The sequence below is a fragment of the Mustela lutreola genome, chromosome 1 (assembly GCF_030435805.1).
Source record: "Mustela lutreola isolate mMusLut2 chromosome 1, mMusLut2.pri, whole genome shotgun sequence".
NCBI lineage: Eukaryota > Metazoa > Chordata > Mammalia > Carnivora > Mustelidae > Mustela > Mustela lutreola.
Genome location: NC_081290.1, coordinates 124992709 through 125014720, shown reverse-complemented (window position 1 = coordinate 125014720; position 22012 = coordinate 124992709). Strand labels below are relative to the sequence as shown.

Genomic DNA, 22012 nt, shown 5'->3' with positions numbered 1-22012 from the left:
CTTGTTTTCATTTATGTGTTACTTAACTTAAACTTTACTGAGGTGTACTTGATGTATAAAATTGTAAGATGTCTACAGTGTATACCATGGTGATTTGGTATCTGGGCACATCATGAGAAGATTCTCCCATCTAGCTCATTAACACATCCACCATATTTATTCCCTTCCCCTTTTTTTGATGAGAACATCTAGTTCTAGTCTCTTAGCAAACTTCAGTTATACAATATAGTGTTATCAACTATAGTTTATATAGTTATTAAATAGTTATATCAACTTTAGTTATAATATAAACTGTATAGTTATATATAGTTTGACATTAGATCCCCAATTCTTACCCAGTTTATAGCTGAAAGTTTGTACGTTTTACCAACCCCTTCTTATTTCTCTACCCCTGCTCCATTCCCTGACAAGCAATTTGCTACCCTCTGTTTCTGAGTCTGACTCATTTTAAGATTCTACATGTAAGTGATACCATGCAATATTTGTTTTTGTCTGACTTCTCTCACTTAGCATAATGCTTTCAAGGTCCATCCATGTTGTGGCTTGTGGTGGGAATTCCTTCTTTCTCATGACTGAATAATATTCCACTGAATATATATACCACATCCTTTTTATCCATTCATCTGTTGATAGACACTTAGATTGTTTCTATATTTTGGCTATTGTGAAGAATGCTGCAATGGACATGGGAGTTCTGGTATCTTTTCAAGATACTGATTATGTTCTCTTTGCATGTACACTTTGGAAGTGGAATTTCTGGATCATATGGTAGTTCTATTCTTAATTTTTTTTTGAAGAATCTCCATACTGTTCTTCATAGTGGCTATACCATTTTGCATTCCCACCAACAGTGCGTGAGGGTTCCCTTTTCTTCACATCCTTGCCACCACTTCTCATTTCTTGTCTTTTGATAGCAATTCTAAGAGGTATTACCTAAAGGTGATTTGATATGCAGTTTCCTGATGATTAGTGATGTTGAGCACCTTCAAAAAGTGGCTATTGGCCATTATTTCTGGAAAAATGTTTACTTAGATCCTTCTCTTTGTTGTTGTTGTGGAGTTGTATGAATTGTTTAAAATATATTTTAGTTATTGACCTCTTATGAGATAAATGATTTGCAAATAGTTTCTCCCATTCCCTAGGCTGCCTTTTCATTTTGTTGATGGTTTCCTTTCCTGGGCAGGAGCTTATTAATTTGATCTAGTCTCACTTGTTTATTTTTGCTTTTGTTGCCTTTGCTTTTGAAGTCATCCAAAAAATCTTTGCAAGCAAGACCAATGCAAAGGAGCTTACCCACTATGTTTTTTTCTAGGAGTTTTATGGTTTTGGGTCTTATGTTCAAGTCTTTAATTCATTTTGATTTAATTTTTGTTTGTGATATAACAGAGTAGTCCAGTCTCACTCTTTTCATATATGGCTGTCCAGTTCTTCTGGCATTGTTTATTGAAGACACTTTTCCCATTGTGTATTCTTGGTTCCTTTGTCACAAATTATTTGACCATATATGTGTGGGTTTATTTCTGGGCTCTCTGTCCTTTTTCATTTATCTTTCTCTGTGTTTTTAATGGCAGTATCATATTGTTTTGATTACTACAGCTTTGTAATATAGTTTGATATCAGGAAGTGTGATGCCTTTAGCTTTGTTTTTCTTTCTTAAGATGGCTTTGGCTATTCAGAGTCTTTTGTGGGCACATACACATTTTAGGATTGTTTGTTCTATTTCTATGACAAATGCCATTGGGATTACATTGTCCATTTAGCTTGCTTTAGGTAGTATGGACATTTAACAATATTAATTCTTCCAACCCATGAGCATGGAGTATCTTTCCATTTGTTTATATTTTCTTCAATTTCTTTCATTAACGTTTTATAGTTTTCAGTATACAGATATTTTACCTCCTTGGGTAAATACATTCCTAGGTATTTTTATTCTTTTTGATGCCCTTACAAATGGAATTGTTTTCTTAATTTCTATTTCTCATAGTTCGTTATTACTGTATAGAAGCCCAACAGATTTTTGTATATGGATTTTGCATCCTGCAGGTTTACTGAATCATTTATTAGTTCTAACAAATTTTTTGGTAGACTCTTTGGATTTTTTTCTATATAATATCATGTCATCTGCAAATAGAGATAGTTTTACTTCTTCCTTTTTGGTTAGGTGCCTTTTATTTATTTTACTTGCCTAATTTCTCTGGTTAAGACTTCCAGTACTATGTTGAATAAAAGTGGTAGAGAGCTTTTTTTGGTTTCTGAACCAAAAAAAGCTCTCAGCTTTTCGTCACTGGGTATTATGTTAGCTGTGGGCTTGTCCTATATGGTCTTTATTATGTTGGGGTATATTCCCTCTATATCCACTTTGTTGAGGGTTTTTATAATGAATGGATGTTGAATTGTGTCAAATGCTTTTTCTGCATCTACTGAGGAGATCATATGATTTTCATGCTTCATTTTGTTAATGTAGTATATCACATTGATTTTCAGATGTTTAACCATTCTTCTATCCCTAGAATAAATCCCACTTAATTAGGGTGTGTGGTCTTTTTTAATGTACTGTTGAATTTGGTTTGCTAATATTTTGTTGAGGATTTTTGTATCTATGTTTGTTGGAGATATTGGCCTATAATTTCCTTTCCTTGTAGTGTTCTTGGCTGGTTTTGGTATCAAGGTAATGCTAGCCTCCTAAAATGGAGTTTGGGCAAGGGTTCCTAGCTCTGGCTTATTTATTTCCTTTTAGTTTTTAATTCTGTATGTTGGACACTTTCCTCAGAAATAAGATATCATACCTAACTTTTAAGTTGACATTTTTCCTTTTTTACTAAACATGTGCTTTTTTTTTTTTTTTTTAAGATTTTATTTATCAATTTGACAGAAAGATCACTAGTAGGCAGAGAGGCAGGCAGAGAGAGAAGGGGAAGCAGGTTCCCCACCCAGCCCGGAACCAATGCAGGGCTTGATCCCAGGACCATGAGATCATGACCTAAGCCAAAAGCAGATGCCCAACTATCTGAGCCACCCAGACACCCCAAACATGTGTCTTTAAATACACAATTTTCATGGGTACATTGTATTCTCCCTTTGGAAGAATTATAACTTATTTAACTACTCTTATTGTTGGACATTTGGGTTCTAGAATAAATAATACTACATTATATGTCTTTCATACAAATAGCTGTCTACATATATTTTTAGAAATATACTAACTGGGTCAAAAGAAATGAATATTTTTAGGTTTGGGAGAATGTTTACCATATGAATATGGTAGGAACAAAATTACTTCCCAGATAGGCTTAAAAATGTCTACACATTTATTTCATCCTTGTCCTACTTAATGCATTATTTTAATGGTTGCCAATACTTTAAAAATATTATTTTAATTTTCATTTATTTAATGACCAGTAGAGTTATATCTCTTAAATATATGTTATTTTTCTGTGACTTGTTTGTTCTTGTGCTTTACCCACTTTTCTTTTATATTGGGAAGACAGTATTATTTTTAAAGGCCTATTTCCAAATTAAGGACATTAGCTTTTGGGTATATACTATGAATATATATGTGTATATATTTATAACACAGGTATCATACCTAATTCACCCTAAAATTTTTTTGTGTGTGGTATTTTTGACATAATGGAATTTTATTTATTTTTAAGATTTTATTTATTTGACAGATAGAGATCACAAGTAGGCAGAGATAGAGAGAGGAGGAAGCAGACTGCCTGCTGAGCAGAGAGCCTGATGTGGGCTCCATCCCAGTACGCTGGGATCATGACCTGAGCTGAAGGCAGAGGCTTAACCCACTGAGCCACCCAGGCACCCCAACATAATGGAATTTTAAATGGTTATGTAGTCATTGTATTGATTTTCTCCTTTGTGATTTTTGTCCATCTGTTTTAGTTTTGTAATTTTTTTGCTTTGAAATTTCTTTCCAGTATAAGCATCAGTCAAATATTCCCATATATTTTTGTGTGCTTTAAATAATTTAATTATTTACATTTCACATCTCTATCTAGAATTTACTTTCACGTGAGTTTATTAACAAACTTGATCTCCTACCCCCTTTCTTTGCCAATTTTTCTGGCAATTTATGTGGATAAACCTATGTTCCTCAGTGGTTGGTGATATTTCCTTTGTAATATAAAAATAATTTAGGTTTACCAGATTCTCTTTCAGGTCTTACTTTTGTGTTCTTCTGATCTGCCTGCCAATTCTTTTTTTTAGGTCACACCGTTTTAGTTGTTTATTTGTAATACTTCATAGGACAAGTTACCCCTCACTCCACCCACACATCTCCTTTTACAAAATTTCCTTTGGTTGCTTTTTCAGGGGAGGGTGGGGCAACGAGTAGTAGGATTAGTGGTTTCTTAATCCCATTCTTCAATCAAGGCAATAAAAACATGTTTTAGAACAGTAAGGGTTTTTTTTTTTTCCTTTTTCCTGAAACTTGAAAATAGATACCTAGTTTATTCATCCAACAGTTCTATCAGCTTCTCTGAAAATACATTTTAAAAGGTGAATAAAAAGTACAGTTCTGTTTCCAACCTCTGAATAGTTCCACATGTCTTAAAATATTTTTTTTTCCTTTGCCAGTTTTAGCATTTTATTCTATGACGATATAGCTTTGTTAATAGACTGTGTTTTACTCATTGAAAAAATCATTCCTCAGTAAGAGCTTGATGGAGTTATAGAATATCTTGTTCTTTTGCTGTTGCTGTTGTTGAGTTTTTATTCCATAATCATAAACTTAACTCTGCAATCCAGCAAGACTTGGAATGGGATGAGGAAAACAGGGAACCCTAAGAACTGCATTGTGAATGCGAAGATCATAGGAAGTTATAAGCAGACAGGGTTGAGGGATGTTTTCCTGAGCAACAGAAGGAATGGCCTGATGGTTAAAATAAAATGCAAGTCAGATTTACTGGTTGTCCATGCTGGGCAATGGTGATCTCCTTTCTGGTCTTGCCTTTCCTAGACCCAGAGCATTCCACAGTTTCATTAGTATTCATGCACTCTTTTTCACTTTGCCATCTAACCTTATAGTATCAGCATTCTTGGGAACCATTTGTACTGGGCCTAGCATTTGCCATGGACAAGGTGCTGGGACCTGTATAATTGAGGATGAAATTGTCATCATCAAATTTCTCCCTCCAGTGGACTTGTTGCCAGCGCCATTATGGCATTTGGAGTCTCCATCCTGCCACATAAACTCCGCAATAACTTTTTATAAAACAGGAACCTTTATAACCAAATCCCTTCTTCCCAGTGCTCAGAACATGAAAGCTATCTGGTGTCTTTGAGAGTCTGTCTGGAAACAGCTCTCAGGAGATGGGGCGGAAGAGCTCACTGGTGATGGTGATGTCAAAGAATGTGGTGGATTTGAGCATGGTTGCCCAGTGTGGTGTAGCCCCAGGAGGTAGTGATGGTATCTGCAAAGCTATCTTATCCTTGTTCTTTCTTTCTTTTTAGTTATAATTCCAGTATAGTTAATAGACAGTGTTATGTTAGTTTCAGGTGTACAATATAGTGATTCAACAATTGTATACATTATCAGTGCTCATCCATGATACGTGTATTCTTCATCCTCTTCACCTAGTTCATCCATTTCCCCACTCACATCCCATCTGGTAACCACTACTTTGTCCTCTATAGTTAAGAGTCTCTTTTATGGCCTGAGTCTTTTTTTTTCCCCTTTGTTTGTTTTGGTTTTTAAATCTACGTATGAGTGAATTCATGTTATTTGTCTTTCTCTGACTGACTTATTTCATGAAGCATTATATTCTCTAGATCCAGCCATGTTGTTGCAAATGACAAGATTTCATTCTTTTTTGTGGCAGAGTAATATTTTATTGTGTTTCATTCACCACATTTTTTTAAATCAATATATCCGTTGATGGATACTTGGGCTGCTTCCATAATTTGGCTACTGTAAGTAATGCTGCAATAAACATGGAGATGAATATATCTTTTTGCATTAGTGTTTTTATATTCTTTGGGTAAATACTAGTACTGGAATTACTGGATCATATGGTAATTCTATTTTTAATAGAATAACCAACCTCCATACTGTTTTCCACAGTGGCTGCACCAGTTTACCTTCTCATCAACAGTGCACAAGTATTCCTTTTCTTCACATCCTCACCAACACTGTTTTTTGTTGTTGTTTGTTTGATTTTAGTCATTCTGACAGGTGGGAGGTGATATCTCATAGTTGTTTTGTTTTGTATATCTGTAATGATGAGTGATGTTGAGAATCTTTTCATTCTTGTTCTTATGACTAGTTTTCCCAAGGTCAAAATAGGGAGAATTATCATGAAAACTATTTCTGAAACATGCTTGCATTTTATGGGCAATAATAGATTGATTAATTCATGAAACAGATATTTACAGCATCCTCACTATGAGCCAAGCACTAGTATTATGGGTGCTGGACATATGCCAAGGAGCTTTGGAGATAAATCCCAGTAGGAGATATAAACAAACAAATAAAAATATATAATGCAGTGTAAAATAGAGGTAAATACTCTGAAGATAAACAGGTAAAAGAAAAGAGTATGGCAGAAATGAGGATGACACTCTTGGGTAGCATGATTAGGAAAAGTCTCTGTAATTAGGTGGTCTTTGCAGAGACTTGAAAGAAATGAAGAGGCAAGTCATGTAAGCTGAATGTTCTAGGACTATCAAGGAGCCCAGTATATGCAGAAAGGAGTGAATGAGTTAGAAAGTGGTGGGAGATAAGTTCACAGAAGTAGCCAGGATCAAATTAAAGGGTCTGATTTTACTGAGATGATGATTAGAAGCTGTTGGAAGATCCTGAGCAGGAGAATGACATGATTTGAGGTCCTCTGAGTTGTATCTCTATGGCTGCCTTTACAAAAAATGGATGGTGATGCCATCACTAAGGGCACTGGGAGAATAGCAGATTTGGGTAGGTAGCAAGAGTTCTGTTTGGACAGGCCACCTTGGAAGTGCCTGTTAGCCACATGAGAGGTGATGTCTAATTAGTAGTAGGACGATGCATGAATCTGGAACACCAGACAAAGATAGCAATACTGGGAGAACATATGTTGATTTAGTACTGTGGGCCTGGGTGAGATCACTCAGGAGTATATTAATTCCCTAGGGCTTCCATAACTAATAACCGTCAATTCCCTGGCTTAAAATAACAGAAATTGTTATTACTCATAATTCTGGGAGCTAGAAGTCCAAAGTCCTACAGGGCCTTTCTCCTTCCCTTTGTCTCTGCTAGCCTCTAAGTCTTGTTGGTGTTCCCTGGTTTGTGACCCCTCACTCTACTCTCTGACTCTCTCTTCTAAGGCACTTGTTTTTGGATTGAAGTCTCATCTGATTAATCCATAACAAACTGCTCTCAAAATCCTTGACCTAATGACGTTTTACAATATAACACAAGATTCACTCTTTTATCATATAAGGCAATATCCACAAGTTCCGGGGATTAGGATTTGGAGCTGTCTTTTGGGGAGCACCATTCACTCGTCACAAGCAATGGTGTGTGGACTGAAAAGAGAAGTCGTCTGAAGACTAAGCTGTGGGCATGAGAGCATTCAGAGGCTGGGAAGAGAACTCAGAGCAAGTGAAGGAAACTAAAAGGAGGTCAGTGGGGTGTAGGAAGAGCAGGAGAGTCAGAGCCTGGTGTCTGGGGAGGAAGTGTTTTAATAAGGAGACAATTTGCATATGGAAGGCTGTTGGGTTGTGTAGAAAATAAAGATGGAGCCTTGATGATGAGACTTGGTTAAGACCCAAGTCATTGGTTAACTTCCAGAATTGTATTCAGAGAGTGGCATACTTACATCTGTTGTGGTCCTCAGTGCTGAAACCGGCTTCCACTGGAATATTCTAATCTTGTTTTCACTGTGTGATCAGTGGATGGCCAAGCACATAGAATTTAAAGTTATTTTGTAATTTCTTTTTCTTTCTTCTATTTGAAGTTATGTTTGTGATTGTGTTGTGTCAGCGGTTTGGTTTCTTCAAACAAACTTATATGCTCATGGTAGAAATTTTGGAAATCACAAAAAGAAAAAAAAATTAAGATGGGTTATTTCATTTTAAATTTCATGTAAATAAGCCATTTTTTGGCAACCATTTTTTTTGTAGGACTTTCTTGTTTGCTTATTTTTTTGACTGGGCTTTGAGGTTTTTCTAGAAGCGTCATTGCATTCAGGGACATGATTTCCTGGGAGCAGGTAAAGGATAAGATTGTTCACAGTGTGTTGCCCTATGACTTGGGGTTGACTATTGGGTTTTGGGGTACCAAGGCGAATGGCTGGGTATTAACTCCAGCAAAGCTGTCAAGTAGTTGAAACGGAGACCTTCCCAGGAAAACTGAATGAGAGGAAATCAGAGAGAGGAAGACAAGCTATGTGAGACTCTGGACCCTAGGAAACAAACTGAGGGTTACAGAAGGGAGGGAGGTGGGGGGATGGGTAACTGGGTGATGGGCATTAAGGAGAGTACGTGTTGTGATGAGCACTGGGTGTTACACATAATTAATGAATTGCTGAACACTGCATCAAAAACTAATGATGTACTATATGCCGGCTAACTGAACATAATATAAAGAAATAAAAAATAAATAAATGAATGAAAGGACAGCCTCCCAAATAGAGGTGTCTGTGCTGGTGAATGAAGTGCAGGTAGGTCCATCCCATTTATAGAACATCCAAACAACATGTACTCAAGAGCCAGTGTTCTCAATTTGTCTCCCAGATAGGGAGGCGGGGATTTTTTTTTTTCTTTTTCTTTTTTTAGTTTCAGAAGCTAATAAGGGAATCAGGTGAATCTTAATACCACGTTAATATTTTCATTTTTATAATGTCTGCATTAAATTTGTGAGAGATCGGGGCACCTGGATGGCTCAGTCATTAAGTGGCTGCCTTCAGCTCAGGTCATGATCCCGGGGTCCTGGGATCGAGCCTGGCATGGGGCTCCCTGCTCAGTGGGGAGCCACTCCTCCTGTTTGTGTTTTTGCTCTCGCTGACTTTCTCTCTGTCAAATAAATAAATAATAAAGAAATCTTTAAAAAAAATTGTGAGAGATCAGAATGAAGGAGAGCAACTCTGACTTGAAGTAAGTTTAGAGGAAAAATCACCAGATTCATCTCAATCTAAAACAGGTAGATTGAGGGTAAGATGAAGAACACAGGGACATCACCGAGTGTAGAATGCAGCTTTTTCAGTAGATTCAGGAATAATCTTCCTGAGATCTCCTCTGGATCCCAAAATTAGCACCAAAAGATGGCGATAATAGACTCTGACCAGATGTTTCTTTGATTTAAGCAGCTATCTCTGAAGAAAAGGCCCAGTGAGCTTACTTACTAATCAGATTTCCTCTTGAAGATCTGGTGAAAATTTCCCCATTTTTCTCTTATTTAAATTGCCTATTACGTATAAATTAATGAATATTGGAAAATATAGGCCTCATAAAGATGCCAAATTAATTACTGGTGTTCAAGACCAAATACTAGTAGGGGGAATATATTGTTCTAGAATACGAGGTCTGTATTTTTAGGGAGTTGAGTAAAAAACAGGGAAGAATACATTCTTGTTTTATGATTCTGAATCCTAGAATCTGAGCTGCTGACATAAATTGAGATCAGTACTCTTATCCCACTTTTGACTTTTTCTGTTTTGCCTGCCAAAAGTCCAGATGAGAAAAAGGTCTCAAAAGTGGAAATAAGGAGGCTCATTTTATATAAGCCAGATTACTCGTTAATATATGCCATTAAAGGCTGAGAATGAGTCTTAGAAATTAAAGTTCATTGTATTTATCTTCCAATCAAGCCAAAATTACTGAGAATACCAGATGTTTTTAGAAAATATATTTGGTGTCTTTGGGAACTGGAGGCTACTAAATCATTAACAGCTGCCAAAATGGAACAGACCAAATGCACTTGGAATTTAGTTCTTTTGTAGTTGGGAAGTTTGTGGATTTCCTGGATCAGCCCATCTAATGAGAAGAATAACTTGCAAACATGTTAGCTGGTTGCACAGAATAAATAATATTGCCAGAGAATATGAGATAGATGGGAGTGAAGAGAAATTTAGGAGGAAAATAATAGTGCCCATTGTTGTGTTCCATCAGATGCAGTGGTTCTCAGCCTAGGCACAGTTGGCATTTTGGGCCAGATCATTATGTGTTGTAGGGTTTGTCCTGTGTATTATAGGACGGTGAGCAGCAACTCTGGTTTCCACCCCCGGATGCCACAGTAACCTCTCCCCACATGTGACATTGCCAAATGTCCTGGTGGGGGCAGACTTGACCCTGATTGAGAACCACTGTGTCAGACTGCATGAAGAACCCCCAAAGCCACATTCCAGTTATATGATCAAGATAGAACAGAACGAGTGGGAAGGCTTATTGAGAACATTGGTTGTTGAATATGTTATTGGTATGAGGTTTTATTTGGGAAGCAAATAATGAAGGTGTAATTCCTTCCTGTACACTGTACTGATAATAAGAGATCACTTTTTTTCCAACCTGGAGCTAAATGTTGTCCAAATGCCCTGATTTGAGTACCAGTTTTGATATGGCTATGTGATCTTTGGCGCGTTACTTAAGCTCTCTGAGCCTGACTTTTCTGGTCTGTAAAATGGAGTTCATTATAGGTTATAGTATAAATCTTTACATATACTTAAACTTCTTTTCGTTTTTCTTTCTACCTTTTTTGAATTAATCTTCCCTTACAATGTATCTTTTATTTTAAGTGTTATATATATATATATATATATACACACACACACACACACACACACACACACACACACATATATATATATATATATGTTTGCTGTTACTATTAATTTAGTTAAAAAATCAAGAGGGCTTTACCAACCATGCTTATGAACTCAAAATGTTTTGAGTTCAATATAGACTGTTGTTTTTCTCACTGTGTATTCCTACAGTTAGTATAAATAAAGTGCCTTCATATTCTAGTACTTCATCTTTTCTACCAGGCACAGGACCACAACTAACGTAAGTAATATTTATGGTCAAAGAGAAAGACGTCCTTACCTCTGGGCACTTAGAGCTCCATGTCAGTGTTGGGCAAAGCAGAGCGTGGGTTGGATTTCATTCCCATGGACCCACTGCGCAAGGTGCTTCTGTGCCCTGGTCAGTGAGCATGGCCTTGCGGGGTCCTGATGGAGGCATTATTCCTGCAAGGAAACCTGGCTTAGAAACTCAAGTCTCCTTCTCCAGGGTGAATTCATTCAACTGGATTGGGTTACTAGTAATCACGCCACTTATTGCCTCGATTTCTCTGCCTTCACTTACTGTTCTGAAGGGTGGAGGTGGTGTGTTGAGCCCATCACTTGAAAAGTCTGAGTATGAGAGGGAATTCAAAGATATGTAGTCAAACTGTTAGCACGGGGATGTTTTTGAAGCCTTGAATTTGGATGGGATCACTTAGGCATAGTGAGAGGAATAAGAAGACAAAGGAGAGACCTGAATCTCAGGCAACTCAGACTTTCAAGATCACATGAAAATATAGGAATTGGCAAAGGAGACTGAGCAGAACTCAGACAAGGAGGAGGAAAGTGAGGGTGAGCTGTCACAGATGGTAAAAGGAGAGAGTTAAAACCAAAGCCTGTATTTTGTGAATCAATGGCTGTAGGGTAACCTGGTTGTACAAATCATGATAATAATTCATGACCAACTGAAAAATAATGTTAACATTTCCATTCCCTTGCCGACCAACCTCTTGTCTCGTAGGTTAAAGCTTCTGATGCAGATGCCGGACTCTATGGCTTTGTGGAGTATTCTCTTTATGATGGATTCCAAAGCTATGATGCATCTCCTGCATTCCGAATCGACCCACATGATGGGCGAATCTGCGTTTCTCAAGATATTGATAGGGAAAGGGATCCAGCAACCTATGACCTCTTGGTGAAAGCTACGGATGGGGTAAGTGTTCATGCATGAAATCTCAAACATACTCAACAGTGAACCACTGTGTATATATCAGAGAGTACCACTGATTATCAATTAACCAATCCTGGCTCATAAATCACTACCTCTTTCCTTTGCAAATGCCAGACATTATTACAGATCATTTCATCCATAAATAGTTCAATAATATCTATAACAGATAATTACTTTTTAAAACATGACTACAATAAATCAATGATAATATAATAAAATCTAATATCGAGTCCATTTAAAATTTCCTGGATTTTCTAAAAATGTCTTTTTAAAAAATTTTTTAATTTAATTTTATTTTTTTCAGTGTTCCAAGATTCATTGTTTATGGACCACACCCAGTGCTCCATGTAATACGTGTCCTCCTTAATACCCACCACAAGGCTCCCCCAGCCCCCCATCCCTGCCCCTCCAAAACCCTTAGTTTGTTTCTCAGAGTCCACAGTCTTTCATGATTTGTCTCCCCCTCTGATTTCCCCCAACTCACTGCTTCTCTCCATCACTTAAAAATGTCTTTTAAAAGGTGACTTAATTGAATTAAGATCCAAATGCGTTCAAAATTGATTTTATTGCAATATCCCTTCAGTTTTGGGCCATAACAGTCATCTCCCCTCTTTCCCCACACCCCTACCATGCCTTACCTTTTCTCTGATGGTATTTGGTTTTGGAAGAAATAAAATTTTTTGCCCTGTAAATGCTCCACCTTTTGAATGTGGCTGATTACATCCTTGGGATTCATTTAATGTCCTCTTTTATCATATTTCCTATGAACTGATGTTCTGAGCCAGAAACCAGATTAGTTTTGGTTTCATTTAGGTGGTGCTGTGTGTTTCTTACTGTATCGCCAGACATAAGCCATTATTCCATTACGGGGTACAATGTGGTGAAATTTGAATTCTGTTATTCCTTTTGCATTTATTATCTGGAATTCTTCAACTAAGAATGTTCTCTCATCAACTATTTGATTATCCTGAAATACAGTTCATAGAGGGGGGGTAGGCAGGATAATGCTCGATTCATTCTATTTTAACAGTTTTTAGAATAACAAGTTGATGCATTTAATCTCTCCTAAGGGTATAATTATAAAAAATTATAATTTTTTAATGTGATTATAAATTCTTGGAATTTCGTATATTTTATGTATTTCATACATTGCTGACATTATTCTCTCTGATGTTCATACTCACCCATCTTAGGTCAGTAATGGCACCTTCAATTTGACTTTTATGACTTTTTTTGGTAAACGTTTAAATTGGCATATAAAATGCATGCATCAAGGCGCACAAATTATAGTACGATTTAGCGGATTTTTGCAAAACAAACACATGCATGGAACCAGGTGAAGAAACATTACCAGAACCCTGGAAGGCCCACTCTTGGCCTCTTGCTCATCCCTTGCTCCCTGCCTTTCAGGTTAATTGCTATTGACTTTCTTTTTTTAAGATTGTATTTATTTCCTTGAGAGAGAGCATGAGCTGGGGGAGGGGCAGAGGGAGGAGGAGAAGCAGGCTCCCCACCGAGAAGGGAGCGGATGCAGGGCTGGATCCTGGGACCCTGGGATCCTGACCTGAGCCAAAGGTAGACACTTAACTGACTGAGACACCCAGGCGCCCCCATCACTACTGACTTCTAACAATATCATTTGCCTGCTTTTAAACTTCTAGCAAATAGAGCTATACACTATGTATTTTTATTGTTTCTTCTGTCAAACATTATTTCTAAGAATCATACATGCTGTTGTGTATAGCAATCATTCGCTCATTCTCACTGGTTCATAGTATTCTTTTATTGGAATTTGTGATAATTTTTCATCTATTCTATAATTGATGGCATACATTTTAGGCTGTTACAAAAAGTGTTTCTGTTAACATTCTTATACATGTAATTTTTTGAACAAATACAAGCATTTTTTTGTAAAAGATTTTATTTATTCATTTATTCATTCATTTATTTATTTATAGAGCAGGAGCAGTGAAAGGGAAGGGGGAGGGAGAGAGAATCTCAAGCAGACTCCTTGCTGAGCATGGAGCCCAATGTAAGGCTTGATTCCAGGACCCAGAGATCATGACCTGAGGCGAAATCAAGAGCTAGCCGCTTAAATGACTGAGCCACCAAGGCCCCAAGCATTCTATTTATATGTATATTGAGTATATATTCAGGAGTGGAATTGCTAGACCTTAAGAAAGCCAAACAACTTTTCAAATGGTTGTACCAGTTTATACTTACACCAACAACAGGGTATGAGAATTTCATTTGCTCCACATCCTCCCAACAATTGGTATTTAATGTCGTTTTAATTACAGCAGTCCTGGTACCTAGTCAGTGGTGTATCACATGGCGGTTTTACTTCACATTTCCTTCAGGACTGATGAGTGGAGCACTGTTTCGTATGTTTATTGGCTGTTTGTAGAAGTGGTTTTGTGAAGTGTCCGTTCAGTTCTTTACCCATTTTCTATTGTATTATTGGGTTCTTTTCTTGTTGATTTGTATGAATTCTTATATTTTTGACACTCAAGCCCTTTGTTGTATGTACTTATTAACTGTGTATCCTTCTTCCATTCTGTGGCTTGCCTTTTTACTCGCCTACTGGTATCTTTTGAGGAACAGAATTCTAATAAAACTTGTTAATTCTAATAAAACTTAGTTTATTAATTGTTTCTCTTTCTAGCAAATTTAGAGGTATTGGCTATCCTTTTTAGAAGTTTATTTAGAAGTAATTTGCTTACCTTAGAGACATGTGGTGTTACCTTACATTTTCTTCTGAAAACTTTTTTGTTTAACCTTTCATACTCATTTTTTTCCATCTAGTGGGAGGAAGGCTTATTTCTTTTTTTCTAATATGGATTCCAAGATGACTGTTCTCTCATCACTGCTTTTATTATAAATCATGTGCTTATGTATGTGTACATCCATTTCTGGACACCCTATTTTTGACTGTTTGTCTACCACTGTACTAGTGCCAGCCTCTCTTAATTGTTTAAGCTCTATAGTAGGTCACGATATTGTATATTCTTTTAGCTTTGTCCTTCATTTTCAAGACTGCCTTGGCTCTTCCTGGCTATTCCATTTACATTTCCAAGTACATTTCAGAAACAGCTTGTTCAATTTTCTTTTTGTTACAGGACGATAACCTACTATAGACACACTATTCTGAATTTTTCTTTTTTCTTTTTTTTGTTTATTTTGGAGACTTTCCTTGTTTCTGTTTTTATCTGCTTACTACTCCTTTGTTGGGTACTGCTAACACCTCTCTGATGTACTTTCTCTTCTGAAAGTAATAGGCAGATCCACCTACTTAAGACATGAGTTGGTGGGGAAAATGAATCTAAATATATTTACCACAAGTAAGCATGTAGAAACTACCATGAAAATGAGGTCATTTATATTTCATAAAACTAACATGATCTGAATAGATTTTTATCAACCCCTGACCATGTGGTTTTAGGAATTCTTGCTTCTTTGTAAGAAAAGATGTAGGAAACAAAAAGAGGTATAAATAGAGGAATTTAGGTTAATTCAAATCTACATGATTATTTAAAGCTCAAAATATACACACACAAATATTAATGCAAGACTTTAGAAATATATTTTCCTTTTTTTTTTTTTTAAGAGAGAGAGAGTGTGTGTGTGTGTGCATGCACATACACACGAGCAAACTAGGGGGAGTGGCAGAGAGAGAGAGGGAGAGAGAGAGAATCTTAAGCAGGCTTCACACTCAGCATGGAGCCCAATGGGAAGCTTGATTCTATGAACCTGAGATCACAACCTGAGCCAAAATCAAGAGTCAGACACTTAACCCACCAAGCCACCCAGATGGCCCCCAGAAATATATTCTTCATAGATCTTGAGATAATCATAAAAGTCCATTGTAGAAGTGAATAACCAGTTTAAATCCAATTCTGCAGCAGTTGAGCATCTGTTTCTAATTAGTTGGTTTCAGATGATCTTGTAAAAGTGTATAAAGAAATTATCTTAATAGAAGTAAAATCATTTAATACCGGATATTTTTTATCCCCCCAAAGCAGTGTAATTAATTAGGATTATTGGCAGTGGAATAAAAAAAGTCAACTCAGATATTTAATTTAAACCTCCTTGCTTTTATCTGTTTTCCTATTGAACTTACTCTACAGAAATTAAGAAGAATGCTTTCCTTTTCACTCATCTTACCAGATTCTGTTGCAATGTTCAAGTTCATCTTTAACCATGCCATCTCTCCACAACCCTATCAGACTGAACAAAGGAATCCGTTTTTTTTTTAAATTTCCCAGCCAAAAGATACTTTATTTGAAAAGATAACCAATAAAGTGTTTATAAACAGATTATGGGTAGCTTTTTGCTAATTTTTAAGAAATCATGAGATGATCTCTAGGTTGCTGACTGCAATGGTCTGAATAGTTATACCGCACCCCCCATTCATATGTTAAAAACCTAATACCCAAAGTGATGATATTAGGAGGTGGGGGCCTTTGGACGGTGATTAGGTCATGAGGGTGGAGTCCTCATGAATGGGATTAACATTCTTGTACTAGGCCTCAGGGAGCCCCTTAGCCTTTTCTGCCAGTTGAGGCCACCTGAGAAGTTGGCAGGCTCCCAGCCTTCACCAGAACTTGGCTGTACTGCTACCTGATCTTGGACTTTTAGCCTCCAGAACTGTGAGAAATAAATCTCCATTGTTTGTAAGCCACCCAGTCTATGGTACTTCATTAGAGCAGCCGTAATGGACTAAGACAATGCGTGGTAGTCATAATCTTCTTCTGTTTAAAAACTCGTGTTGTAGAAGAAAACCCTCTAACAAAGCACAACATATTTCAGTTTCATTTGAACAGAAGCAACTTCTCTGTGGGTACTTCATATTCAAGATCTCACCCTATTGTTCAAGCAGGCCCTGGCACAGACTGGAACTGCTCTGAACCCTGAGTGGTTTGATACTGGTTTCATCCTTATTTAGGGAAGGGCAAGAAGGTGGCTGCCATTGAAAAAAACAGTTTGCTATACTCACAGATTCCAGGATGGGGTTGGGGTGGGGAGGGCGGTGTATGTCACACAGTGGTGTAGGGGTGGGTGTGTGCACAATGGGAAGCACTGGAGTGGGTGAGGAGTCAGAGAGACAGAGAGGGAAGACCATGGGCAGGGGCCTTTATTTTGGTTTCCAAGGGAAGGAATGGGAAAGGCAGAACAGACAGACTTAAGATTGGCTAGTTTGAGTACTTTCAACAAGCTCTGGGGCATAGAGGCAGTCTCTAGCTGTCCTGGTGCTTGACCTTTGGGTGATTAGGGCAGATGAATAGTGGCCTAGAGTGGTGAAAGCATAGGAAAGGATGTGGTTGGGTTCTGGGCTCCAGATTGGTTGGTTTGCATTTAAAAAGCATGCCCACTGGAACCTGGGCAATCTTCTAGGATCAGCAAAGCCTAGTGTCAAAGCATTAGAACACGGAAAACAGAAGACATGGCTAATACATTGCCCTAGCAGAGAGTCTCCTCTTAGAGGGAGGAAGAACTCTTGTATGCTTGAGGCTCTGGCAAAGAATATCTTTGCCTCTACCTTGTTTTACTCAGCGTATTGGAAATAGCACCCAGTGATACTGAGAGAATTCACTATTCAGTTTAACTTTTGTCCCTGCATAGCATCTGAAATCATCAAAGACAGGTTCTGTCATGGCCTGGGCTGTCAGCACTTTGTTGTCTTTGTGTCAGGCCCTGTGTGGTCCCGTGCAGGCGTCACACACCACTGGTAGGTCCTGGGCCAGTGGTCCGCAGACTTGCAGTCAGGGTCCACCAGCGAGTGCTCTTCCTCTTCCTGTTCCTCCCCACTTTCGTCTCTGGCATCCTCCTCCTCCTCCTCTTCATCTCTTCTCACTGCATCTTCTATCTCATCTCTGTCCTCTTCCAAGTTTATCTCCTTTGGGCAGTCTTGAGTTTGTGAATCCACCTGTATTCAAGTCTGCCATTTTTTTTTCCATCCTGTGGGGAATCAAAACAGTAGAAATCATTCAGGATAAACTGACAGTCCCTTGTTTCAAACATGCCCCCCTAAACCATAGAGCAGCTCACACTTCCTGGTCAGCATGGCATAGGTATAGGCACTTGGCTCTGTCAGAAGGCTACTGGCTTCATCAGAACCATTTTCCTCCTTCCTGCTGCCTGAGACAGAGAGCATTTGTTCAGTGCTAATCATTGTCCCATCCTCTGTGACCACCTTTCTGACTACATCCAAGGATTCCTGGGTGCTGGCTTCCTTACATGAGCTTATTATCACTTTCAGGCTGCAAGTTTTGAGTTTTTTGGATTTTTTGTTTTGCCTCTGTTTTTTCTTCTCTGACCCAGTCCCATTAGCTGTTCTGCAAACCAGAGGCTCTTTGTGGTATTATAGAAGTCATCAAAGAAGTCAACTTCCAGACTCTCTTCTTTTTCCTTACTACAAACACCCCCAAAAGTTGTATGTTGATTCAGGCCACAGCTACCAATATGCCAGATCTAGGAGTGAGCTATATTCCCCTAGGAATAATCTGAGTCTACACTCTTTCACCTTTATTTCTGTCCTCAGACTTTAGTGGAGCGTATTGGAATGCAGGGTGTGTTTGTCCACATTTGTTGACTGTTTCCAATAGCCTCCATAGATGATTATGCTCTCCTGTGAGATGACAGAAATTTGGTAGCCCAATTTGGGTATGGGCCCTCTTCCTCATGGCACAGCTTGCTCCACGTGAATGTGTCCAGGTTAAAGTCATGCCTGTCATACTGAGAGATGTGATTCCTTGTACCCTCATGGAAAACACCAAAAAGAATTAACTGTGTCTTCCAGGCTACCATCTGATACCCACTCTGACTTGAAGGGTCCCTTGTTGATTTGTCTTGGTCCCTGTCCTTGGTTGCCAAATGAAGGACCCAAAGATCTGTGTAGTGAATATGGTCAATTCATCTTCCTCAGGATGATCAGAGAAAAACACATTCAGTGTTGGTGAAGGTAGGGTATGTGCATTTCTACAATCTAAGTGTTTTCAGACACATCTGGAGGTAGGCTATTAGAGCTTCAGGGTCTCCTCCTTCCCCAGTTCTTGGACATTTTCTTCTCCATCTTAGTGGCCTTTTCTCTTTCTTGTCCATCATGTGGGTCTGAAGCCACACAGGGAGCCCCAAGAGGGAGCTGCTTGTGCAACCTGATTAGAATTGGACCCTCACGGGGGCAGTTCTGGTGATGCATTTTTAAAGACAAACTAGAAAATGTGTCCTCCTTCCTCTACATTGTAAGTATTTAACAGTTCACTATTCACTATGTTTGAGCTTAAAATTGCCTCCAACTTTCCTCTGTTTGCTTCAGAATATGCAAGAGCAGGCAACGTATGTGCTTGTGTGAGCATGTGTGTCTACGTGTACTATCCAGTGTGCACTATTTATTCTGTTGCCTGCATGGTATTTACACATTCCTTCTGTGATGAGCTGTGCATTTCTACAGGGCGAAGCCTGAGTGTGTCATAATTGTTTTATGCAGTGTGTACTAGCCACATATGTCCTCAATCAAAAAGGCTGATAACAATGCAGATAACCATCTAGCTTGGATTTGAAGAATAAATGAACTCAGACAAGATATTTTAGGTTCAAGATGTTGGATTCTAGGACATAATGAATTTATTTAAAACAATGAAATGAGTCTTGACAGAAGACCTTTAACTTTACATAATTCCCCTCATAATCTATGGTCTTTCCCCTGATACTGTAAGCTCTTTGGAAGAAAACTGCTGGGAACCCATTTGCTGGTGGTCACTAAGAGATTGCTATCTGTCGATAGAAAATTTTTCTCTTATAAAATACCTAGATGTTCTGGGCTTCTTTGCTGCTGCTCTATTTATCCTTGTGATGGCTGTCAATATTTTTTAATGTAATCACCTCTCTTATTCTACTGGTATTCTGGTGTTCTGAAATAATCTATTTTTCCTGGTATTGCTGCTGCTGTGTATCTCATAGATAGAAGCCATGAGAATGCTATAAAATTGCATAATGGAAACAAATAATTGGATCACATTGGAAAGCAAGTGGTTTTTCACAGTAAAGTGCTATAATTTAATTATTCCATGCTTATCTCTAATTCCTTGTTTTCCTTTCACACTTGTTTTTGCCAAATGACCCTCTTTTTGGTATGTATTTATTAACATTGTATCTCTATTTTTTGTGACATCCAAATTCAGGAACTGAAATAGATGTCTGAGATAAGCTATTTCAACTCTATATCACCACTCCAGGCTTAGGGGAGGATTGTGTCAGACTAGCAATATAGAAAGTAAATTGAGTTAGTCCTTCACTGCTATATATATTCATGATAAAACTTGGCTATGGAAGTTGTGTCGCACAGTTGCGTGTAATGCAAATAGACCTCTAGAAGCAAACTTGTCCAGGAAAAGCTCACACTCATCTTTCCCCTGACTTTATTGAAGTTTAATTGATAAATAAAAATTGTATACATTAAGGTGTACAATTATCATGTTTCTTCAGAAAGATTTATTATTTATTCGAGTGAGACAGCACAGGGGAAAGGGGAAGAGGGAGGAGAGAGAGAATCTTAAGTAGACTCCCCACTGAGCATAGAGCATGACTTGGGGCTCGATCTCATTAATCTGAGATCATAGCCTGGGCTGAAACCAAGTCAGATGCTCAACAGACTGGGCCACCCAGGTACACCAAAGTCATGTTTTGATATATGCACACACTATGAAGTGATTACCACAGTCAAGATAATTAGCATATCCATCACATTACATAGTAAGTGGTGAGAACCCTTAAGATCTAGTTTCAGCAAATTTCATGTAATACAGTAACATTAGCTATAATCACCACAGCTGTACTTTAGATCTCTAGAGCTTACTCATCCTGCACAACTGAAACTTAGGGTGCATGCATTTTAATTTTACTAGATTATGTTATCTCCCTTTGCAGTATTCAGTTGCTTTTGTCCTATCTTATATTTTATGGATTACCAGCCCTCCTCACCCTGGTTTCAGGAATAAGCTGCTCCCAGTTTCTCCTGTTTTCTAGCTAGATTATCTGAACTATGTAGTTCAAATGGATTGCCTACCATTTTAAAAAATATACTACCAGGATTAATCCGTAAATGTCTTAAATACCACTCTACCTTGTTCTTATCACTAGAAGTTTAAGCCTCCTAGCTATCTGCTGTTACCCATATGCTCATCCCCATCCTGTTCTGTTCATACTTTGATTTGATTCAGTCTCCTAGCCAACCTGTAGGCCCTCCCAAACTCTTCTACCATGCCCTCTGGAACTCATGGGCTGTCACTCAGCAAACTCCTTCGTAAACTCAACCTCATTTCTGACTACTCCTTTATGGTCTTGCCCTGATGAAAACACCCACCCCACAGGATACTGATTCCTTGACTCCTCTCCAGCCTTTCACAGAAAAGCTCATATTCCACTAACCACAAACGGGGAGGGAGCTATTGGGGTGGGTGCCCACCTAATTAATTGCCCATTGCCACATCCAAATCATTTCTATGCCTTTCTTGGTCGAAAACCAATTCACTTTTGAAGTTTATCTTGTCTGGCTATACCATGGACATGCTTTCTTGCTGCTGCCATATTCTAAGACTCCTTGTCAGTTAGGATCTCTACACCTTACAGACTTCCTCTCTGCCACTGTATTTATTGAGCCATTAAACATTCTGAGCCTCTCACTTCCTTGACTTTCTCACTTCCAATGCTCATCATCTGTAATTATACCACCTCTGAAATCTTGATCTCAAGCATGCTGTACTCTGATAAGCATTCTTTAAAAAAAAAAAAAAAGATTTATTCTTTTGAGAGAGCATGGCGGGGCGGGGAGAAGCAGAGGAAGAGGGAAAAACAGACTCCCTTCTCAGTGACATTGGACTCCATCCCAGGACCCTGAGATCATGATGAGCCAAAGGCAAACGCTTAACAGACCAAGCCACCCAGGCGCCCCGTCTGATAAACATTCTTGTCTTTCCGTCTCACTTACTGTAGTCTCTCTCTTCTAGTTGGTAGTTCTTCTCCCAGGTTAAGATCTCTAGTTTATGGACCCATCATAAAGGTCATTCAGTTGCAAAAT

The 22012-nt window shown here is 38.2% G+C and overlaps 1 protein-coding gene across 1 annotated transcript in view; it reads left to right on the top strand.

Moving 5' to 3' along the window:
- The window catches only part of DCHS2 (dachsous cadherin-related 2), a 256474-nt gene that overhangs the window by 114579 nt on the left and 119883 nt on the right, over positions 1-22012 (top strand). The window contains exon 2 of the mRNA XM_059163725.1: positions 11728-11919. Within this exon, the coding sequence (XP_059019708.1) occupies positions 11728-11919 (192 nt within the window). The remainder of the gene's footprint in view (positions 1-11727; positions 11920-22012) is intronic.